Below are 18366 nucleotides of genomic sequence, written 5' to 3'. Positions count from 1 at the left end.
TAGTAGAAGCAAAACATTTTACTTCTGAATTTGTGTTGGTTGCAGTGATGACTCCATGACATCCTTGGGAATTTCAGGCTATATTTCTATCATCATCTATTGGGTGGCAAGTGTAGTAGCATTAACAGGCAGAATCAAATTTTCTGTTTCTTTGGTATTCTTTGCATTGCCTATCCTGGCCCAGTGACTCTACCTCTACCTCGATATAACGCTGTCCTCGGGAGCCAAAAAATCTTACCATGTTATAGGTGAAACAGCGTTATATTGAACTTGCTTTGAACCACCGGAGTGCCCCCCCCACACCCCCCGGAGCATGCTTTACCGCGTTATATCCAAATTTGTGTTATATCGGGGTAGAGGTGTACTATAAAGTATTACCTATAGTAGTCATTGATTGTTCAGAGGAATGGTTGAAAAGAAAGGCTTATAGTTGTACATTTGTGTGTGTGTGTTTGTTTTTAAATCTGTCATAGGATCAAATTCAGCTAAATGTGGGAGAGTGCCTTGCACTGCCCTAGCAAACCCTCCATAGTCTGTTCTGAATGGAGCTAATGGACTCTGAAGTGAGTCCATCTCTTCTTCCTTGGCTGAAAGATGCTTCAATGTTGGTTCTCAAGATTGCAGCGATGCAAACCGGAAAGAAATGACAGCTGAGATCTTTCCATGTGAATTGAAAAAGGGTCAGGGGAAGGGGTAAATAATTGTTCCTGTTATTTATATTAATTTTCTCTAACAAAAGATGCAGTTTTAATTTCAGGACTATGAAACAATTAACCACTATTTGTTGTAATGTTTCATGCTTCCCTCTAGTACATAACTTTGGAATGAATTATAACCAATGTACAGTAATACTTAAAGAGATGTTAACTTAAAAATCACATTCCTGTCTTGAAATTAAAAAACAAAAACAAAACATGCAAGTAACTCAAAAGACTACTACAACTGAAATAAATAAATCATTGATTTTTTTCAATGTTTTTTGGGGGCATTTGAGAGCACTTTGTGAACAGTCAGTTTTACTGTTTTCTCTCTGAAGTTTGTTTCTCAGCTTCCCTTGATGTTTGAAAGGGTATTTCACATAGGAACAGGGAAGAGAGAAATATTTATAAAACATGAAATTGTGAAGAACCATAAAAATTAGCAGGGGAACTCCAGGGCACAAATAGCATCTGAAATTACTTTGAATTCCTTGTTTTTAAAATGACTAGATTTCAAGTTGATTGTGTCATTTTAATTTTTTTGCTGAACATTCACAAACGTAATGTACAATACGTTTACTTACTGTCCACTGCTTAGCTTCTCTCTGATGGTGGAAAAGTCCATAGGTTTTTTAATAACCTTCTTATAACCAGGAACAAGTTTCAAGTTTACAGGAAGAAGAAAAGGCCATGCATCTTCATGAGTTTCCAATTCAGACAGGATCATGCTGAATAAAACAAGGTTTTAAATCAATACCTTCAGCTGCTGGCTCATTTGCACAGGATGTTCCCCGTTATGTACCTTCACAATGTGTTGTCACTCTATTAACTTTACTAGGGATAGCATACTATTGCCATGTACAGTGCATAACGCACTCAATAAGTATCGTTTCTCGTTAATGCTCAGTTTGTCATTTTTAGGTCTTTAAAGCTAGTTCTCCAGGAAGAAATTCAAATTATTTTTTCAAACAGAATATAATGTATCCATGTAAATTTTCCACAGGGTGATCTTTAACATAGCTCATTTACTTCTACACAAATCAAACAAGTGCTACTAATTTTCTAAAACAGTCTAAAGGCTTAATTATGCCACTTGTCAGTGAGAGCCAACCAGCAAGGGAAAAAGGTGCACCACAGGAATGGTGGGGCCCTTTGTGGGGCAGAATGCTTCTTTGACATGTGCTGGGCATCTGGATTTCCTACACCTTTAGAAAGTTGTAGACAACACTTCTCTCCTCAGACTCCCCCTGCCAGCTCTTTTTAGCACATAGGAGAAAAGGGGGTAGGATTTCTTAGCCACACCCCACCTTGCTATTCTCTCATGAGAACACAAGTGTTGCAACAGGTAGCTTTAGCTGGGTACTCCTATTACACACTCTTGCAGTCCCCAGTGGCTGCAATCAAATTATTACTGCCTCCTGTGTGGGGCACCATAGGGAACAGGGCTCGGTGCTCTCTCTACTACAAGCGCACTAACAGAGCAGCAGGCACTATTTGGCTTCAAACAAATGTTTATATATCACTCTCACAAAAGACAGGCAGACAGTACCTGCATATAGCCAGGTCCTTGGATTCATCTCTTTTAAGTTTTTTCGCAGGCGTGAAGCTTTCTTGTTTTAATTGGTTAGAAATATTTTCATCTATTTTTCTTTTTTTGGGGTCCGTTTTTCCTCTTTTTAAAGAGCTGCTTGTAGTTGCAGAGTCTTCATCCTCAGTATCTCCTGTTAAAGACAATTTCCTGCCTCTCTTTTGTTCATTACTTTTTTTCCCTTTGATTTGAAGTTTTTTTATTTTTAGGGTTTGACCACTTGCCTACAATAGAGAGAATCCAAGTATGTAACAAAACATAACCAGATTACACAGAAGTATGTATTATTTGTAAACAGAAAACCCATGAAGGTCTGACACACCAAACAGTATCAAAACGCAATCGCTGCATTTAACATGACAAACAAAGAACAGGTAGATCACTTAATTCTTCTTGATCTCTAAAGATCATAGACTGTATAGATTCATAGGCCAATATTTTCAGAAGTGACTAGGAATTCTGGGTCCTCAATTTAGAACACTATAAAGGCACCCGATTTTCAGAAGATATTGAACCATGGTCTAATAACCAGGCCGCTTTATGGCATCTTAAAGTTGAGGCAAACAAAAATCACTAGTCTCTTAGGAAAAATCTTAGCTATAGTCTTAATTCAAAAATCCATTGGAATTCTTTAAAACTCTAGAAATTTCTGGACAGTCCCCTTCTCCCAGTCCTCTCAACCTCATAACATTCTCTCTAGATAGATAGATAGATAGATAGAATTGAGGAAGCAGATTTAGTCGTGGGGGAAAGGTCAAACCACTGTGAATTGTCACGGCGGTTGTAAACTCATGGTAAACAGCAACATATCAAGATGGCAAGGAAGGGGAGTATATTAGGATGGGTCCAGCTTCACTTTTGATACTGAAGAGGGATTAATAGGCACACAAATTAAATTTTACATCTAAAACTAAATTGTGAGGAGCTGAAAATCCCAGTATGGACAGAATAAAAATATAAAAGGAGACAGAGAGATTAGAAACATGGGCTGAAAACAAATCCATGAGATTCAATTTGAGAAAATGAAAAATCTGGATACATTTGGATTACAATAATCTAAATACAGATATCCTGTGGAAATGAGAAACCTGGAGAGCAATAATGCTGAAAAAGTCATAGGGGTAATGATGGGCAACAAATTATAAATACATTTACAGTGTAATATTGCTGGTAAAAAATACAATTTCAGACTACATATTCAAAAAGATTAAAAGGCTGGTGACGTAACGGTCTTCCTCTAAATGGCTTTGGTACAACCACACCTGGAATACTGCATTTGTTTCTGACCAATACTACTGGAAAGACATTGAAGATTGTAGAAGATTAAGATTTTTATTTAAAGGTCAGTAAACAAGGAATTCATTGCTTTATGCAGAAATATTAGAAGAGTTAAATATGTATAGTGTAGCTAAGACAACTAAGGGAGAAAGAAGTCTACAAATACATGAATGGTAAACAATATGGAGGGAAGGAAAATACATACATTCATATATATAAAAATAAAAATAATAATGGGATGAAACTAAGAAAGTGAACGTGGTAGGCTAAAAAGCTGTGAAAGCTTCCTGACAGCAAGATATATGAGGCTTTGGAAAAATGTGCTAAAAGAGGTAGCAACCCTATCACTGGACTTTTAAAACAAGACTGGACAAAACACTAGATTTTGTATTAACAGACACTATAAAAATATGTAAATATAGATCGGAATTAGAAGGGAAAGGACTGAATGATTGAATAGGTCTTTTCCATCTCTACCGTCAAATTCTAATAGCTCCTTTCTTGATTAAAGATTCTGAAAGCCCTAGTTTAGTCTTAATATCAGGATGCAGGAGGTCTAGAAAACAGACTAACAATTTAGTAGATTACTTACAGTGAAATTCCACAACTAGACAAAGGGATTCGATCAGAGGACCATATGGTCATCATGCAAAGCGAAAGGGATGATAAACAGGATGTAAAAACCAGCCCACGTCTGAATAGGGGAGGCCAGATATGCAAAAGCCTAAAAAGGAGCCACAGCAGGCTGAGAAAACAAGAAGTGTCCAGCAAGCCTATAATGAAAGGGGAACATCAACAGATTTATAGATTGCATTCATGAAGTTCCATTTAGCTGCCCAGGCAACGATAATGAACTCCAAAATGTCCCTTATTTGATAAAAGGAGGAGAGGGTCCAAGGATGTCTCTAAGTGAAAAATCTCAACTAAACATTATACAGATATTTCCTGATGAGTCTGTAAACAGGGTTTGGGTATTGACAGCACCAAAAAAAAAAAAAAAAAAAAAAAAAACCATTACATCTGGATTCACACACTAATCTTAACAGGGATTTCCTAAATCTAGAAGTCAAGCACCTAAAGCTACTGAAGAGTGTACACTGAAGTTTTCCTAAACTCATCCAACCAACTATTCTCCAGCCAATATGTTATAAAGTTAAGATAATATAAATGAATAAAAAGAGACCCCCGTCAAAATAAAAACTATGTATTAAAAATGGTTGTGTTACACACCTTAGATAATTTAAACAAGAATTTAAAAAATCATATTTAGATTTCATAATATTTGCTGTTTACTGACTTTCTATACTTCATTCATCTTCATTTAGTAAATTTTACTTCTTGTTTCTCAAGACCTAGCAAAATGCTGCTCTATTCTGGGGGCAAATACTAAGAAAATGTTTAAATACACCCAAAACCAATTTCACTGACACTCTAAAACACAATTTTGTAATGTTTGGGTTAGGTTTTGTAAAATGCTATTTTATTTTTTCAATCCCCCACTTGTGGTCTAGTATTCACATCTGATTGTATTATATTTATTACCAGGATACAAGCAATAATGATGCTGGAGGCCCTTTTAGATATCTGGGTTCTCTATTTATTTATCTAAAAAACTATATGTTACACATTTTTTAAGAGTATGATTATGGAGAATTCATTACTTACTGTAAATAGGTATATCATTTCCCTATCTATGGCATGAATGTTTAACACATTGCGTAAGCATTTGGGTCTTGATGAAGCTGGAAGGGCTGACATTTTTGCATCATTTGTGTAAGATGCAGAGAATATGAATGAATTATACAAGGAGAAAAAACTAGGGGCAGAATTCATTACCTTTAAAAACAGAATACTGCAAAGGTTTATAAATGACTAAGAATTTTCTATACTATTACCACACAGTGGTTTCTATTTTTTCTTGTTTTAAATATAGGGAAGTACTCTAGTATCATTCACACACACCTCTGTGTGGCAACTGTTGCAAAATGCTGACTTAATGGTGACCCCGTTGGAGGGTCCTTCAGATGACAAGTCAATTGAAGAGTCATGGGAATGGACCAAATGTCCTCACTCAAGGCCTGAACATGTGAAATGCTGTTTACCCTCAAATTGCAATTAAATTAATGGGAGCTGAGGGGGCTCAGCGCCTTCTTTGTCACTTGCCACCTCACAGGGTCAGGCCTTGAGTAAAGTTAATGGCAGTTTTGTCTGAGTAGGCCCTATTTGAACTTGGTCAAATTGATACCCCTTGAACACTTACTTTATCTGGAATTAATCTACAGAGGTATCAAGTCAATGTCAACATTTGCCATTAGTTGCCACACAAAAGTATTCTAGATAAAAGTGTTTCCCTATGCTTACAATACAAAATAAATGTGGTATTACCATTACAAATGGTGACGTTAAGTTTGTAAATGTATTGCAGGCATGCATCTTTATAAAACTTGTTGGCTGAATATTCATAATAAAGCAGATGTTTTATAACAAAACACGCAATTAGCTGAAAGTTGCCCAGTTTCGGTTTTTGTTACGTAAAGTTTATTTATGAAGTTTTCAGCAAATCTGTGCTGACCTTTAACCTAGATTGCCTGGGTTGATTTACAGTTTAAGTTAGACAGGATAAATTTGGTGGGTTTACAGAATTTTAGACCCAAATCCAGCAAATCTTGGAGTCTTCTGAGTTTCACCTTTAGTTTCTGGCTTCCTTTATACCCAAATGTTTCAGTAATTTGGGAAGGAGGAAGGAAACCTATGATAAAAGATACAGGATGCTTTATACAGCATAACACTGTCTAAAGCAAAGTACCACTTAAGGGTCACTATTAAAAGGAAAAGACAGTTACCTTTTCGTAACTGGTGTTCTTCGAGATGTGTTGCTCATGGCTATTCCACAATAGGTGTGCGTGCTCGCCACATGCACCGGTGCTGCAAGTTTTTCCCCTAGCAGTACCCATGGGGGGGGAGCACCCCCTGCAACCCCTGGAGTGGCGCCTGCCTGGCGCAGTATAAGGGGAGCTGCGCGCTCCCCTGACCCTCAATTCCTTCTTGCCAGACAACTCCGGCAGAGGGGAAGGAGGACGGGATGTGGAATAGACATGATCAACACATCTCAAAGAACACCAGTTACAAAAAGGTAACTGTCTTTTCTTCTTCAAGTGATTGCTCATGTGTATTCCACAATAGGTGATTCCAAGCTATACCTTCTGGAGGTGGGTAGGAGTTCACAAGTTCTCGGGACGGAGTACCGCCCTGCCGAACCCGGCATCATCCCTGGTTTGGGAGACCATTGCATAGTGCGATCCTGTAGATCGAAGACCACGTGGCGGCCCTACAAATGTCCTGTATAAGGACGTGGGCCACGAAGGCAGCTGAGGAGGCCTGTGCCCGAGTCGAGTGTGCTCTCACAATGGGCGACGGGGGGACATCCACCAGCTCATAAGAGGAGCGGATGCACAAAGTGATCCAGTTGGAAAGCCCCTGGGTGGAAATCGGCTGGCCTCTTGCATGCTCAGCTGAGGCAATGAACAGTTGCAAGGACTTTCTCAATGGCTTGGTCCACTCGAGGTAGAAAGCCAGAGCCCGCCTAACATCGAGCGTGTGGAGGCGGCGCTCCTCACTAGTCGTGTGAGGCTTGGGGCAGAGGACTGGTAGAAAAATGTCCTGACCCATGTGGTAGGTGAAAACCACCTCCGGGAGGAACACGGGGTGCGGGCAGAGCTGGACCTCATCCTTATTAAAGACCGTATACAGAGGCTCAGAGGTCAGGTCCCTGAGCTCCAAGACCTGCCTGGCCAACGTGATAGCAACCAGGAATGCCACCTTCCACGAGAGGTGAGACCAGGAACACCTGGCCAACGGTTCAAACGGGGGCCCCATAACACGAGCCCGTACCAGATTCAGGTTCCATTGTGGGACCAGGGGCTTAGAATATGGATAAAACCGGTCCAAACCCTTAAGGAAGCGGCCGGTCCTAGCATGGGAGAACACAGGGTGTCCTTGCACCGGAGGATGGAAGACCGATATGGCCACCAGGTGCACCCTGACTGACGAGGGTGCAAGGCCCTGGGCCCTCAGGTAGAGGAGGTAATCAAGGATAAGCTGGATTGGGGTAGCTGTTAGGGACACCCCTTGGTCTGCCGCCCACCTAGAAAACTGAGACCACTTCGCCATGTAGGAGCGGCGAGTGGAGGGTCGTCTACTTTCGAGGAGGACATGCTGAACTTGTTCTGAGCATGTCCTTTCCTCGCCACCTAGCCACTGAGCAGCCACGCTGTGAGGTGAAGAGCTGCCAGGCTGGGGTGGAGAAGTTGGCCCTGGTCCTGAGAGAGCAGGTCCAGGCGGAGCGGCAACGGCCACGGTGGAGCCACCACCAGGCCCGAGAGGGTCCTGTACCAGTGCTGCCTGGGCAATGAGGAGGACCTTGGCTTTGTCCGTCTTTTATTTTCTCCAGGACCCTGCCGATCAGAGGGAACAGGGGAAAGGCGTAGAGAAGCTGGCCTGACCAGGATATGATAAAGGCATCGGAGATAGCGCCCTTCTCTAGGCCCCCCCGGAGCAGAGCCGTCGGTTCTGTGGGGTCGCGAATAGGTCCACCTGGGGAATTCCCCAACTTCGGAAGAGCTCGTGGGCCACTTCCAGGTGTAGAGACCACTCATGTGGAGAGGAAAAGTCTCTGCTCAAGCGATCCGCCTCACATTCCGGGCACCCGACAGGTGAAAGGCTTTTAGGTGGATGTCATGGGCTATACAGAAGTCCCACAGATGGAGGGTTTCGTGGCAGAGGATAGGGCCCCGCCTTGCCTGTTGATATAGAACATTGAGGCCGTGTTGTCCGTGAGGACTCTGACTACCTTGCCCTTCAGGTGCGAGCGGAAGGCCATACAAGCCAGTCACACCACCCTGAGTTCCTTGATGTTTATATGAAGGGTCAGGTCTTGCAGAGACCACAGGCCTTGGGTCTGAAAATTCCCCACATGGGCCTTCCAGCCCAGGTCTGATGCATCGGACACCAACTCCAACAATGGGACCCTGTCCCTGAACGGGACCCCTTGGAGCATGTTGCTTGGGGCGGACCACCACCGCAGGGAGCTGATTACCGAGTTTGGCACAGTGAGGACCTTGTCCATTCTGTCCGTGGCCTGGGAGAACTTTGAGGCCAGCCAGAGCTGGAGGGGTCTCATCCTGAGCCTTGTGTGGCGGACCACATATGTGCATGCCGACATGTGACTTAGCAGCTACAGGTAAGCCCTGACTGTCATCACCGGGAACCTTGCTACTGAGTCAATGAGCCCTTTCAGGGTCTCGAACCTGTCTGGGGGGAGAGAGGCCCTGGCCGACGTTGCGTCCAGGAGCGCCCCTATAAATGATATGCGTTGGACCGGGACTAACTTGGACTTGGTGTTGTTTACCAACAGGCCCAGGACAGTGCATGGGGACAGGAAGAGTGCCACATGATCCCTCACCTGCAATCGGGAGGTCCTCTTGACCAGCCAGTTGTCCAGATAGGGGAATATCTGGACCCCCCCAGCGCCTAAGGTAGGCCGCTACCACCGACATGCACTTTGTAAAGACCCTGGGGGCAGTGGACAGACCAAACCGGAGGACCGTGAATTGGTAGTGATTCTGTCCCACCACGAAACGGAGGAAGTGTCTCTGCCCTTCGAATATGTGGATGTGAAAGTACGCGTCCTGTAGATCGAGGGCAGCGTACCAGTCCTCGGGATCCAGGGAGGGGATGATGGAGGCCAGGGAAACCATGCGGAACTCAAATTTCACCATGTACTGGTTCAGGCCTCGCAGGTCCATGATGGGCCTGAGCCCCCCGTTGGCCTTCGGGATAAGGAAATACCAGGAGTAATACTCCTTGCCCAGGAACTCCTTGAGCACTGCCTCTATCACTCCTAGTTCCAGGAGCTGCCCGACCTCCTGCTCGAGCAGAGCCTCATGTGATGGGTCCCCCAAGAGAGACGGGGCGGGGGTTGGTTGGGCGGGAAGGAGGTAAACTCAAGGGTGTAACTTCGGGAGATGGTGTTGAGGGCCCACCAGTCCAAGGTGAGCCGCGACCATTCTGTGAGGAAAGCACACAACCGATTGGAAAAAGGGAGCTTTATTGGGGGTGGATCCCTGCTGAGAACTGGCGGGGTACCCCCGAGCGTCCCATCAAAAATGCCTTTTACCCGCTTGCTTGCCCTTAGAGGCTGGGGGGCAGGCCGAGACTGCCTTTGCAGGTGTTTTCTGTAGTTCCACTGCTTCTTATAGGCGGCCTTGTACTTCAGGAGGGCAGCCTGGGCGGAAACCTGCTGCGGCTTGAACTTGGGTTTTGCTGGAGCAGGGACAAAGAGGCCCAAGGTCTGGAGGGTTGCACGGGAGTCTTTCATGCTGTACAGCCTTGTGTCTGTTTCCTCAGCAAACAGTGCCTTCCTGTCGAAAGGCAGATCCTGTACTGACGACTGCGCTTCACTGGATAGCCCAGAGAGCAGGAGCCATGACGCCCGTCTCATGGACACCGTCGAGGCCATGGACCGTGTCTCCTGCATCCGAAGTGGCTCGCAGGGACTCCCTAGCAGCCGCTGTCCCTTCCTCCACAAGCACCTTAAACTCCTTTTTATCATGCTCCTGGAGGGAGTCCTTGAACTTGGGGAGGGATCCCCAGAGATTAAACTCGTAGCGACCCAGGAGAGCCTGATGGTTTGCTACTCTTAGCTGGAAGCTTGACGATGAATAAACTTTTCTCCTAAAAGCATCCAGCCTCCGAGAGTCTTTGTTCTTAGGGGTCAGGGCTGGCGGCCCCTGCCTGTCCCTGTGGTTGACCGACTCGACCACCAAGGAGTTGGGTGCCGGGTGAGTATACAAATACTCGTGCCCCTTAGTGGGTACAAAGTACTTGCATTCCGCCTTCTTAGAGATAGGAGCCAACGAGGCTGGTGTTTGCCACAGGGCATTTGAAATTCTTGCCACCCCATCCTGGAGTGGCAAGGCCACCCTGCCCGGTGCCGTGGGGGACAGCACATTGAACAGGGAGTCCGAGGGCTCCTCCATCTCCTCTGCCTGGAGGTGAAAGCTCGCTGCCACCCTTTTTAAGAGGTCTTGGTGGGCCTGGTAGTCCTCCTGCGGGATGGAGAGGGGCGGGGCTGCAATCAGCTCCTCCGGACAGGGTGAGGAGGCCGGTGCGGTGCTTTGGGTGTCGGCTGGCACCGGAGGATCCATCACCTGGTTGGACTCCGGGCACGGTGCTGAGGACATGGGTCCCACCAACTCCTTTCTTGCGGTCTAGGGATGGAGGCCGACGGTGTTTCCGACGCCCCGGCCACCGAGCGAGTCGCCACTGGGGGCTGCGCTGGAGGCCACGGTGCCCACTGGTACCACTGGACCGGTCACGACCCTTGGTGCCACTGCACTTGCTGAGGCACCAGTGGGGCCGGCTGTTCGGGCCCCCTAGCCTGGCCTGTAGACAGGCGGCTGTGAGCGCAGGCTGGGCTGGCATACGACCCGCTGCTGCCTCTGGACCGGGAGTAGCGGCAGTACCGGGATCTGCATCAGCCACAGGATCGCGATCTCGAGGCAGAAGAATGGCACCGATTGTAGTAGCTGCTCCGCGAACGGCCTCGACGGGCGGATCCACGATGGCGAGATGTCGGCAATCGACGCCCGGGGCTACAGTGTCTTGGCGGAGACTTGGCATGGGAGTCCGAGACGAGGTCCATTGGCAACGTCCGCCACGGTCCCGTCAATATTCGCTGTGCGAAGACAAGTGGTGCTGGGAGTCCCGGTCAGACGGCACCCATCCAGACAGACTGACCAGCGTCGAGGGCGATCCACATGGACTGAGCCCTGAACGGTCACTGGTCGGTGAGCAGTGTCGGGAACATTCCCTCGACTAAGACCGGACTAGCGGCGACTGCGGCGATCCCAGCGGCGGCTTGCCCCTGAGCGTGGGGCTGACATCGGCGGAGCTCTGGGCACTGGCATGGACATGACATCCCTGGCCACCTGGAGGGCTTCAGGCATAGATGGCATCCGAAGAGGCCTGCTCCGAAGGGGCCGGGCTACTCCACTCAACGTGAGTTGGAGGCCTAGGGCCCAGTGGGGATCGAGGGCTATACGACATGGGCCTAGCTTCTGTCCCAGGCTTCCCTTGGTGCCGTTGTGAAGAGGGAGTCTTTCCGGTCCTCTTGGTGTGCCCCGTGGAAGGGGAGCGGTGCTGACTGGTCGATGGTCTCCAGAGGGTCTCCGCGTACCGATGGCGCGGTGCCAGGTACCGGTTCGGAGCAGCGTGCCGGAGTTGGGGCCAGCGCCGACTCCATCAGGATGGCCCAGAGCCTAATGTCCCTTTCTTTTTTGGTCCGGGGCTTGAACTTGCAGATCTTGCACCTTTCGCTGATATGGGTTTCTCCCAAGCAGCACAGACAGTCCACTTGTGGGTCACTCCTTGGCACAGAATGCCTACAAGAGCCGCACAACTTAAATCCCGGGGTGCGGGGCATGCCCAGGCCCGGGCTCACTAACTAACTAAACTAACTGAAATAGCTAACTGACTACAGGTATTAATGAATGAACAAACAGTTCTGGGGATAAGCTGCAGCAAAGCTGGAGCTGAGCAGTTCCGATGCACCTTCACTGGTGGCAAGAAGGAACAGAGGGTGGGGGGGGCGTGCAGCTCCCCTTATACCACGCCAGGCAGGCGCCACTCTAGGGGTCGGGGGGGCACTTCCCCCCTACAGGTACTGCTAGGCGAAAAACTTCCGACACCGGTGCACGTGGCGAGCACGCACACCTATTGTGGAATACACATGAGCAATCACTCGAAGAAGTAGTGGTGGATTCTCCATCTCTTTACCTCTTCAATTCAAGACTGCATGCCTTTCTGGAAGATATGCTTTAATCAAACAAATTTTTGGGCTGAATTCTGGGGGGGAAGAGTGATATTTAATAGGCTGTGATATATGGGAGGTCAAACTAGCTGATCTAATGGTCCCTTCTGGTCTTATGCACTATGAAACTTAAATTAAAAGAAACTTAGTTTTAAAAAATGAGTTAAAAGTATCTTCAGGTACTACAATTGTCCTGGAATTCCCCCCTTTTCCTGTATTGCCAATTTTTGTGGTTTTACGTTTCCATTTTCCTCTTTTCAAAAAGATAGGGTTTCTCTCCCTTATTGCTGTCTGAAACACCCATGGAAATTAAAACGCAAACTGATTGAATATAGCGAGAGAGAGAGCGAAACTGATTGTTAATAAAGTGTTATGAAATACACATACAGAGAAACATTACAGCAACCTTAGGTGTTACTTGTATGACAACAGCAGGTAAAAGATTTGTCTGAGAGAAGTATAATCTTTGATTAACACTGTATGGGAATAATGGAAGTGACACACTAACAACATAAAACTATTAAATTTATTTTCATACTGCATATCTGAATGAAACATTTGTCTGTCAACAGTTATATCAACTTTGTTTTAAAGGTGAATGAAAAAAAAACTTATTTTAAAATAGAGAAAAAGATGCTTAGGATATCAAATTTGTAGCAGCCTATGTTTAAATGCAAAATTACTGAGAAGTACAATTAAAAACAAAGTAACTGAAAGTCATATCCTTTGCCAACACCTGTATTAAGACTCTGTTGTTCTCTTGCAACACTTGATGGCATCCTTAACAGTTACCCAAGCCAGTATAAGGCATGCAGATTACTGTTCTACTTTAGATGTTTGTCAAGTTGTCAGCAATTGCTGGAGAATCACAGAACTCTGAACTCAGGTACTGGAGTGTCAAAAACATTTCAATTCATCTTTAAGGTTAATATTACCTTTGCTATGCAGGCAGGACAAAACCAGTCACCCTCTGGTATAGTAGTGATCTTGGGTCTATGGCAGTATGTATGACAGCCTTTGTCACAGCCATCACAAAGAAGCAGAAGTTCCTCATTATCTCCCTTTCGACATATCTGGCAGTACTACAATACATGAAAAATTGCTTTAATTCAACAAGCCTCCCTTAAAAAATGTTCCTGAAATGTAGTAATATATGCCATATATTCAGCACTGGAAGATATTTTCCATATTATCTTGCATACGTACAGTAGCCATAGCTATATATGTGTATACATCTACGTATTTCTGTAATTCTCTCTCTCATGTTTTTGGACAACTACGTAACAGGTTGTGGTTGCACTGGGATATCTGCATGGCTCGTGCACAATGTGAGGAATTAAGCCAAAGTGTGAAATGCTTACACACTTGAAATACACATCTACCTTTAACACTGATGTCAAAGCATACAAAGCAATGGATACCTTTTACATTTGATTAAATGCTGAAGTGAGGCAGAGGTATTGGATAACCACAAAAACCACTGACAGCACATATGCTATTTCAGGGACTCTCTCTCCGCTTATGCCCTATGGCGGAAGTCACAATCAATTAGAATGCTCTTGTTGTCTGTCCCCAGGATTGAAATCCTAGGGCTAGAAAGCAGGGCATCCTTAGATCCCTCTGTTCTGAAATTTACTCTATTATAATCTGCCAGTGCCAAGATTGGCAGCCTTTAAGATGCAGCAAGACACATCTATTTAGTCTCACTTGGGGTTTTTCATCTGGTTCAATAGCTGGTAGGGCATTCACTGTCTGCAGATAGGGCACAGCACTGATGGGAACTGATCTTCTGTGTGACTAGGCATTGGCTAATAATTGTCGATTTTTCATTGTGTAGGAAATTTAATCATTTTTAATTTTGCATAAAAACAAGTTCACATGTAACAAAAGACATGACCAAAATTATTAAATAAAATGCCATCATGAACATTATTACTATTATGCAAAAAGGAAGAGTGATGCAAAATCATAATGAAAATCATGTTTTCTTCCTCTGCAAATGCTGTATGGTATCCTTTTCTGACTTTAGGTTGGCCTTATACTGGGTGTATGGCTAGGCGTATGTAAGTAGAGCTTTATTTAAGAAGTGAATAAATTTAAAAGTAGGTCAATAATATGACAATTATTTGATGGAGTGAGCTGGGTAGAAAAAGAATGGGACACCGCATCCTTCAGGTTTGTGGGGCAAAACAGTCTGAAATGTTTCTTTTGCCTATGTTAATTGCAAGATCTAGTATGTTATATGGTTTATAGAACTATATCAAGTAATTACATTTTAAAATTAGTACAATATTTTAGGAAAATAATCAGAAAGGGCCTGATCCAAATCCCATGGAAATCAATGGGAAAAATGTAATAGGTTTCGGATGAGCTCCTATTTTAACTTAATACTATCACTAAAATAATTCCAATTCATTATTAATTTCCCCACAGACTCCAGGAAATCATGATGCCTTTATATCTCTAGAGTTGTTTCTCATTACAACTTTTTTTTGTTTTGTTAGTCTTAGTAAGTTTCAAAAAGGCACACTAGCAACAACTGGATACAGAATTTACACTAAAGGTACAGCATTAAGATAGAATAATGGCATGTTTTACTGGTTCGTTAGTAGAAGTCTAAGATGCATGTAGCTTTGTGCTTTCAGCTGCACATGGTGTGGATAAATGGAAAAATAAAACACAACTAGACATTTGACTTACATTTTAAAAATAGAAAATTTAGTATTTTTATTTTCTGTGGGAGATACATTTCTTCTCTGAGTCTCCTGATGGGGAGTGGGTCTTTAAAGTGAGTGCAAGTGCCCTGCCAAGGTGACAGGAGGGACAACAGTCCATGGTCCTTGTACAGACCAGACCATGTAAATGACTCCTCGCTTTCTCAACTGGACCCAACCAGACATGTCCACACCAATACAAAGTAACCTGCAATTAAGGGATTCTGATTTCATGGACTGTCATATTTGAACTCTTTCTAGACTGCTATAAAATTGAAGGTCATACTGTACAGTGGTCAACCTGAAGAACTTGCCTATTTTGTATTGGCTAGATAGATACAATACCTCAGTATTTCCTATACGGCAGGGATGGCCAAACTGTGGCTTGTGAGTGGTATGTTAAAGTGTGGCTTCCGGAGCCCCCCACACTCCTCCTCCATTCTCCACCACCGACTTGGGGTGGAGGGAGTTCAGGACCTCTGCCTTGCAGCAAGGTGTTGAAATAGGGGCTTCTACCCAGCGGGGAGGTGGGTCTCAGGGCTTCAGCCCCGTGGAGCACGCCTGCTGGGGTTTGGGGCTTCAGCGGGGTGGGGCTGAAGCCCCAAGCCCTGGCAGGTGCCTCCCCTGGGGCAGAAGCCCCGAGCCCCAGCAGGCACGCCTGGGCTCTTGAACTTCTGAAGATTGTTGTATGTTGCTCGGAAGGTCTAACACTGCTATGGGGAATACTTGGGAAATAATGCAAATAATGAAGTAAGTATTTAGCTAAGCCAATACTGGCAAGTTCTTAAGTGTGACTACTGTATATTATTCAAATGTAATTTTTATTTAGACCTCTGACCTCAGTGTCATGGGGTATTAATATTCTTCACATACGTATTATACAGGCAAACAAACAATTTGTGTAGCTTTGCTGGAAATTAAATTAAGTGCTGGAAGTCATGGCACATGTCAGTCAAAAGCCATTGCAAATGAAAAATCTAGGCATTGAAAAGGAGCTGCTTAATAGAGAGTTAAAATACCGCAAATGGAGAGCTGTTATAATAGGCCTATTTATTTTTTTAAATATTTTCTAAATTATTATTAAATATAATCCATTTTAAATTAAACAAGTTACAGTTTGATAACTTTGGCTGGACTATGCAGACATTGCTTAGAGAAAATTCTGTGACTTCAGGATCAGAGCCAGATGTGTTAATAACTATTTTATAAATATTTACGAAGAAAAAGACAATGGATCTACTGGTAGGGTTACCATATTTAACAAATAAAAAAAGAGGACCCTCCACGGGACCCTGGCCCCGCCCATTTCCCACCCCAGCCCCGCCCCAACTCCGCCCATTCCCCGCCCTAACTCTGCCCCCTCCTCCCTCCCACTCCCAGCCACGCGAAAAGGGCTGCCCGAGCGCTACCGGCTTCGCGATTTGCCGGGCAGCCCCCAGACCCTGTGCCCCCGCCAGCACTTCCCCAGCGCAGCTGGAGCCCAGGAGGGGAAGCGCCCAGCCGGGGGCGCAGGGTCTGGAGGCTGCCCAGCAAACCGTGAAGCCGGTAGCGCTTGGGCTTCGGGCAGCCCCTATGCCTCTGGACCCTGCGCCCCCGGCCGGGCACTTCCCCTCCCAGGCTCCGGCAGCGCAGGGTCTGGAGGCATGGGGGCTGCCCAAAGCCCGTAGCACTCGGCTCTTAAACAGAGCCGAAGAGTCAGGGGAGGAGCAGAGCCGCCGCGGCCAGAGGCTCTGCTCCTCCCCTGACTCTTCGGCTCTGTTTAAGAGCCGAGCTGCCTGAGCGCTACCGGCTTTGGGCAGCCCCCAAGCCTCCGGACTCTGCGCCGCCGGAGCCCGGGAGGGGAAGTGCCCGGCCGGCGGCTGGGGTCCGGAGGCAAGGGGGCTGCCTGAAGCCCATAGCACTCGGGCAGCTCGGCTCTTAAACAGAGCCGAAGAGTCAGGGGAGGAGCAGAGCAGCGGTGGGAGGGGAAGTGCCCGGCTGGCATTTTCCCAGACATGTTCGGCTTTTTGGCAATTCCCCCCGGACGGAGGTTTGATTGCCGAAAAGCTGGACATGTCCGGGAAAAACCGGACATATGGTAACCCTATCTACTGGAGACAAAGCCAATTGTTCGAGTGCCTGATATAGCCATTTGGACCTTTCTGAAGTCGTCATACTTTTAAAGTAGGAAAAACTTCATTATGTAATATATACCATAACATATATAATATTTCATTTTATATTTTTACATTAATGTATATTTTAAATTAATTTGATATATTAATACATATTTACAATTTACATTTTTAGAAAACTATATATCATTTAAATTTATGTAAGCTGACAGTCCACAACTGAACTAGACAAGTGAGTTTTACATGCAAACATATTTTTGATCAGACAGCTATTTGTGGGGAAACGGGAGAAGAAATGACAGTAGCTGGCAGCATAGGAAATGGAACTCCTACTAACTTCAGCTGCTAGTTGCCACTTCCAAATTCATTAACATAGATACTGTTTTGGTGACTATAGGGGAAAGACTTTAAGATGAGTGTTTTAGACTATTCATTTGCCTTGTTTTCTCTAGTCCAAAGTCTGTAACTATAAAAATATGAGTAGAAAACATGAAAAAAGTGCAATTTTAAAAAGGAAGAGGAAATTCTGAATTTTAAAAATTGTCCTTATGCAATTAATTTGGGGGGGGGGGGGGGGGAGAGGGTAAAAGTAGTAACACCTTTCAGGACTGAGCCCTTCTACTAAATACCCAAATTTCCTTTGTAGTTCAATGCATAAACCCAATTCAGAAAAACTGAATTAAACTATACCTCACTCTCAAAGTCCCAAATTACACTTTAAGCCATTTCCGTGGTCTTTTGGCTACTCTCGTAGTATCTATAATTCTTTGATAGGAGCATAAAACCTTATAATCATAATTTGTATCTGTAAATTATCCTTCAATTATCTATCTAGAAATACAAAGCACACCTAATGGTCAGAAGTGGGATATTACTTGTATTCTCGCTGGTTCAAAAATGAGGGGAGGGGCTAATAACTAAAAAAAAAAATGCTTTCGACAGTGCCCACCATATTACACTGACAATATTGGAGCACTATATTGCTCATATAATTAGCTCAAAATTGCTTTAACAACAGTTCAATAATTGGATGAAGATGTTTACAAGTTAATATTTCAACATTAAATACTTAACACTTAACTGTAAAAGTTCTTTCTTTGATGAC

The 18366-nt window shown here is 44.9% G+C and overlaps 1 protein-coding gene across 24 annotated transcripts in view; it reads right to left on the bottom strand.

Moving 5' to 3' along the window:
- BAZ2B (bromodomain adjacent to zinc finger domain 2B) overlaps positions 1 to 18366 on the bottom strand; it is a 272137-nt gene that overhangs the window by 8332 nt on the left and 245439 nt on the right. For all 24 annotated transcript variants that reach the window (XM_054043380.1, XM_054043386.1, XM_054043395.1 and 21 more), the window contains 3 exons: positions 13369 to 13515; positions 2248 to 2510; positions 1283 to 1426 (listed from right to left, as the gene is read on the bottom strand). In XM_054043380.1, coding sequence (XP_053899355.1) covers positions 1283 to 1426; positions 2248 to 2510; positions 13369 to 13515 — 554 coding nt within the window. The remainder of the gene's footprint in view (positions 1 to 1282; positions 1427 to 2247; positions 2511 to 13368; positions 13516 to 18366) is intronic.

Source organism: Malaclemys terrapin, chromosome 11 (genome assembly GCF_027887155.1).
Source record: "Malaclemys terrapin pileata isolate rMalTer1 chromosome 11, rMalTer1.hap1, whole genome shotgun sequence".
Classification (NCBI taxonomy): domain Eukaryota; kingdom Metazoa; phylum Chordata; order Testudines; family Emydidae; genus Malaclemys; species Malaclemys terrapin.
The sequence above is the reverse complement of the archived record's forward strand: the minus strand, read 5'-3'. Positions and strand labels throughout refer to the sequence as shown.